Here is a 6689-nt window from a genome sequence, read left to right as displayed (position 1 = left end):
ATTCAGCCATTGAAACAGAAGCGATAGAGAGAGTGGCGATTCACGCAGATTGATCACGGAGGAGAGAGCTCGAAGACTCAAAGCATGACACACTGCCACAGAGCTCCGAAAGCTTTTCTTTGAGACCCTTCAAGTTATTGGGTCAATACGGAACAAAATTATATTAGAAAATGACGTTTAATTTTGATAAATCCTTTGGTTGTTTAACTAATTAGTTGGCTATAATTTATCTCCTCTTCATTACTTCTTTGTTCAGACTTTACGTCATTGTGTGAAAGCAGAAAAGAAACTTTGTTTACACCTTAGATATCTTTTACGTTTTTTGTTTTTTTAGTTGTTAATGATGTGGCACAACGAGTTACAAATGATATCTGAGAAAATTCAATATTGAAATAAAAACAAGAGATAATAGATTTCTCGTTAGAAGTGAACAAATATCAATCAATGTTGTCATATTATATTACTAGATCATGACCCGTGCTATACAGCACGGAATTTTATATTTTTTTTGAATTATATTGTTTATTTAATATGAAATATGTAAGATCTAATATAGTGTTATAGTTTAGTATAAAAGGGAATAAATCATATAATTTTATGTTTATTACTATTTGGATATTATGTTGTATAGTATTTATTTGAAAATAATTGTTTATTTTGTTTGTATAAATAAATAATATTATACAATGTATTTTAGATTTATTTTTAAAACAATATTTGGATAGTTTTATTATATTTATTAAATATTGTGTATTTTAATTTGGTTGAAAACATGAATTGATAATAAAATGATGTAGTATATTGTATTTTAGAGTTGAATATATTTAGCTGCATTAGATTTGTATTTTGTTTAATGAGATTAACAATTTAATTAGTTTAAGTAGTAATTGATAATTAGAAAAAAAAAAGAAATTGTTGTATTGGGGCTGAGATGTTTAGTGGGCTATTTATGGGTTTATTTTGGCTCAGTTTGTTTGTTGTTTTTTTAAAAAAAAAAATTAATGTCGGATCCCAGTTAATCCCAGAAAACTAATGTCGAATTCTACCCAAATTTCTTTCAATTTCGACCTCAGACACGACAAAGATTGAAGATCTTGTCCAATCCGTTCATATCTTTCGAGTAATTGAAGTAGCGGAGTGGTGATCAAAGGTAAAGTTAAAACCGAAAGATTTTGTTTATAAGTTACAGAAATTGATTAATTAAGTTCATGAGTTGATTGATGATTGAATCGATTTAAGAAACAATGAAAAATTCCCGATCTGATTAAAACTGAATGTGATTCACAAAAATGAGGTTGTCGATGAAATGAGTTGTGGGAGAAGAAGATGCGACATATATGATTTTATGTTAAGTATGGGGTTTAATATTTTTTATGAATTAAATTGTATATTTTGTTTTATAACATTTTTTTTTATAAATTCGAATTATATAAAATTTTTTTTATGAATTCGGATTATATATAAACAAAATCTGTTTAATATCTTTAAACCCATTTGACCCGTTGACCCGTTGACCCGTTGACCCGTTGACCCGTTAATATATATTAGTGACATGGAAAAAATGATTATGATTAGAATTTTCTAATGGCATATATTGTAACTTCTTACAAAATCAACGTTATGATCTTTAGGATGTACTTTCCAAATATTAGTATAGAATATTTTAATCATAAAATATCTTGAAGATCAAGCAAATGATATATATTCGAAATCACTAAATAATTGGTAGTTTCTTTTTTCCAACTAAACAAACTTTAGAATATTCTTTAGTTTCTTATTGTGATCAAAAAATCATAAACCTTCTTTAAATTGTTTCGATTTATTTTCCTGATATGGAGAAGATTTGAGGTTATTATAATATTTCCAACTAAGTAAACGAAATTTATTACTAAAATAATTTGTCAATTAAAAGTTTAAAATCTTACCGATATTATAGAGATTTAACTATGAGCTTAATATTAAATTAACACATATTTATTTCCTAAATTAAAAATTATAATAACTATAAATATTGAAATCAAGATTCACAATTTTAAATAAACTATATATATATATCATGCTATTTAAATCCGAAAACTATGTTTTCCTTAATTTAAATTTAGATTATTTAAATACTCTAACCGAATTAGATTTAGGCAAGATTTTGGTTAATTAAATCAACAATATATAAGATTGCACTCGGCTAAACTCAACCATTTAATGTTGTTTATATTTATCTAAGAAAAAGTATTGATGATTTTATCTAAGACTCATGTAAGACTTGCTCGAATTGGCCAATCTTAAAACTTCGTTTTTGCATCAAATCTAAATTTTTAATCACGAAGCTTTATTATATTAAGAAAAAGTATACCTTTATTTTGCCTTAATATATTTTGAAAGAATGCAATTCATTTTGATCTAGTAAAGAAGCCGTTTACGTTGGCAGTCACCAATATCGCCTCCCATTATTTAAGGTTGCATATTCCTTTTTTAAGAATTAAGAGTGGTATTTAGTTGGGATATATGTAAACGTTTTTTTGAATATTATGAATAAGAATTGTAGGAAACACCAATAAATTGTATTCATTATCTTTAAAAATCTTTTTAAAAAATAAGTTGTTAGTTAATGAAATGCTAATAATTAGGAGTATTTGATTTATTACCTTTTCAATCGACGATTTATTATAGAAACAAAAACAAATATTTTTTCCTTCTAAAATCTACTTTACAACTTTTACAAACATGGATTTGCATTGGAGCAAAACGTAAAACAAAGTTAAGATACTATAATGATTAATCACCATGAATTACATAGATTTCAAAACCTAGTTAATAGTTATCATCATACCCTGAAAATCATAATCTAGAAGACGAAACCTAAATTATATGTGGCCGATGTTTGGTAAATGCCCGCCGTAAAAGAATCGGTGGCTCCCAGAAGTTGATCGTATCCACTAAATAGTCTTGAGGAAAACTCCAAATTCATCCAAGAAAGATCCCAAGCATTGGCATCCAAGAAAGATCCCAAGCACCATCGTTGCCACAAAGCCCCCAATTTATCTGTGACCGGAATTGGATCTACCGGAAAATAATTGCCGCAGTAAAACCCTAACATGAAAGGATCGAGCAGAGAAGAATCCAAAACAACAACATCCTTACAAACCTTGGAAGCAACACATGATCCCAAATTGAAAAAAGTTTCGTGGGAACCACGAAAGACGTAACCGAACTCTTCAAATACACCACCAAATTAACCCTGATCTTCGGACGAAGACACCTTGCGGTTTGAGATGGTGAAGTTGTTGTCTGAAGCCCTAAGATGATTAAACAGGTTGGATTATATGATTCACAATTAATGATAGAATTGTAGGAAAGATTACGAAATCATGCGATAACAATAAAGTTATCGATGAAGAAAAAACATATATCTATTATATATAATGCAATTTAGTAACAAAACCTAAAATGAAAAAAAAAATTCTTAAGATGAGAAGTAGGATAAACCTTTGTCATGCCCCTCTGAAAAGATGATGTAGCATTAAAGATTCACGGCTGAGAAGGAAACACATAAAAGAAAATATTATGTGATATATATGAAACAAAATATAAATTAAAAACTTAAACTATTATAACAAAAATGATGTAAAGTAGGATTAACCTTTGAATATAAGGAGAATTAACTCCATCATTTCTCACAAATTATTTTGTGGCTTCCATGCTCTGAAAATTGTCACCTTAATCCTCCATGAATCTGTAAAAATTTTGATTCGTAGATTAGTTTTAACCATCCCAAAATTTATGATTCAATAAAAATTAGTGACCAAAGGATGTGTCATGCAAAATTAGTGACCAAACTTAATAAAAAATAAAACCAACAAATTCAACAAACCAAGTAAAAGAAAAGAATACATACATTAGCCATTATTATAAACTAAAATGGAAGAATGGAAAACGCAAAAACAAAAGTAAAGATACATGTTATGCACCGGCAACCTAGACTTGATACTCTTTTGTTTTGTTCCAATATTTATAGGCCTAAAGATGACATAAAAAAGAATATGCTTGATCCAAAGAAATATTCTAAATCATTTATGACGTATCTATTGTAATTGCTAAAGTTGTTTAAAATATTTTTGGTTAAGATCGCAAAACTAACTATAGATGTAGAATATGGAATTATCATTAACTAATTGAAATTATGACAAATTGTAAATCACGTGGTTAACAATTTTCCACAATATTTGAGATTTGTATAGTTAATGATAACTATATTTTAAGAAAATCGGAATATTTTGTTGACTGTTTTGATTTGTGTGTGTTATAGTTGCTTAAAATACGGGATATGAATTTCAATTTTGTAAATAAAATGATATATTTAATATATACTAATATTTAGTAAGTGGTTAGTAGAATATGGAAAAAGAATCTCAAAGATTATTTTTGTTATTAGGAATATTAGATATTCATAGATTTTGTATTTATTTTGAATATCTCCAAATATTTCTAATTGTTATTTATAATTTTGATTTTTGCACAAAAAAAAAATATTATAATTTTGACTATTTTGGAGTTACTCCAAAATATATTAGATTTTATGGTTTTGAAAAATAATTAGTATTCCAACGATTGTTTAAATATAGAAGATTGTTTGATTTGTAAAAACAAATTGAAATTATTATTTTTAATATCAGTTTTGGATAATTTATTAACTAATTTAGATATTAAAACGATTTAGAGGTTTTAATAGTTTCCATATGATATTAATTATGCATTATATAAACAAAATCTTTTAATATTTTTAAACCCGTTGACCCGTTGACCCGTTTATATATATTAGTGACATGGAATAAATTTTGTGATTAGAATTATATAATGGCATATATTGTAATTTCAGAGATTTAGGTAACTTAAATTATTGTTTGTTTATATAGGATTCGAGTTATATTGTTTAGCTTCATCAAAGATTACGAATCTTACTAACATTTTCAATCTCATCTTGTAAAATAGCTATATGAGTATTATAATTATCGGTATTAAAACGTTTAAAATGATATATCATTTTCGAATAGCATTTTTTATAATAAATTTTTTCTAATAAATTGGCTTGATATAAAATATTTTCAATGATATATCATTTTATGTTTACAATTTCAATAACATTTTTATAATTCACTTTATAACATGTTCGAATGATGGATTACTATATAACATTTTGAGTAACGTTTTCAATGTGTTAAATTTTTAAATTGTCGAATTGTGTTAAATTATGACTCTCGAATTGATTATTGAACATCATTGTGTTAAATTGTCGAATTGATTAGAATAAGACATTCTCGAATTATATTGAATTAGATTAAACTATATTAATTATTGAAATTATATAAAAAAAATCTTTTGATATCTTTAAACCCGTTGACCCGTTGATCCGTTAAATATATATTAGTGAAATGGAATAAAATGTTTATAATTAGATATCTCTAATGGCATATATTGTAATTTTTTACAAAATCTAAGTTATGAGCCTTAGGATGTACTTCCCAAATATTAGTATAGGATGATTATAGACTAATATATTAAATTACCATACAGGGTTACGCAATAAAATCTTACATTAAGTCAATATACATTGATTCGTAGAAAGAAATATGCAATAAATTACCTTTGAGTCTTTGTCCATACTTACAATTGTCAAATCTTGTTTAATTTGATTTGCAAACTAGATCTTCTATATATCAATTGATAAACAAAATAAAATAACCTTTAATTCGTAATAATATATATCATACCATTCGTTTAGTACTTTGATATGTTTTATAGATTCTTAACTATTTTTATTATGTACTATTATACATATTTGTGATAACTTTCATAGATCCCCAAATATTTATTTTCATTAAATAGTTAATAAATAGAGTCAAACAATATATTCAATATACATAAATAGTGGCAATACTTTCTTGACCAAAATAATATTTCTTAGCACAAATAGAAAAAAATTTAATAGTAAAATTAAATAAATTGATTCAATTTGAGATTTTTCAAGATCACGACATATATATATATATATATATATATAGAGTCTTTCTTAAGAGCCAAAAAATTAACAACATCCTTTTCTCATTAACTTTGTACAGAAAAGAAAAAAATTATGGGTATTGCAAAAAATTTGGTGATCTTTTTTCACATTGTCATCTTAGCAGTTTTGTTGTCCAACGAAATCATTTTGGCCTCAGGTATATTTAAAAGTTTTCGTTTTTTATATGCTAATTAACATTGTTCGATTTTAAGAATTGAAAATGATCTTGTATGTTCGAACATGTATTCAGAAGTCAGAACCTTCAAAATATTGTTTGGACATGTTATATATAATTTTATATATTTTGTGAATTTGTGTAGGTGCAGAGATCAAAAAATTCTCATATGATCATTGCTACCATTTGTGTGAGGACGGAGGGTATGGATCACGTGAATGCTTTGTAGACTGTACTGAAAAAGGATTCCGTACAGGAGATTGTGCAAACCGAACTCCCAAAGATCCTATTAGATGTTGTTGCAATAACTAAAAAATCCTATATTAGTCCCTAATGCTAAGGCCAAGCTATATATTCAAACGGTGTACTTATACTTTTCTAGCATTGGACTTCTAAGGCAAATTATTATCGTGTTGACTATTATAACCGCAATGAAATAAAATAAAAAAATTATATTAA

The 6689-nt window shown here is 26.2% G+C and overlaps 1 protein-coding gene across 1 annotated transcript; it reads left to right on the top strand.

Annotated features, from left to right (window-relative positions):
- The first annotated feature begins 6066 nt into the window (after window positions 1-6066).
- Window positions 6067-6689, top strand: LOC9307936 (putative defensin-like protein 48). The gene is made up of 2 exons (XM_002873889.2): window positions 6067-6212; window positions 6376-6689. The coding sequence occupies exons 1-2, from the start codon at window positions 6128-6130 to the stop codon at window positions 6540-6542; spliced, it is 252 nt and encodes an 83-aa protein (XP_002873935.1). The 5' UTR covers window positions 6067-6127; the 3' UTR covers window positions 6543-6689.

The sequence above is a fragment of the Arabidopsis lyrata genome (assembly GCF_000004255.2).
Source record: "Arabidopsis lyrata subsp. lyrata unplaced genomic scaffold ARALYscaffold_6, whole genome shotgun sequence".
In the NCBI taxonomy this organism is placed as follows: domain Eukaryota; kingdom Viridiplantae; phylum Streptophyta; class Magnoliopsida; order Brassicales; family Brassicaceae; genus Arabidopsis; species Arabidopsis lyrata.
Note: the sequence above shows the minus strand (reverse complement) of the source record. Positions and strands in the feature narration are given on the sequence as shown.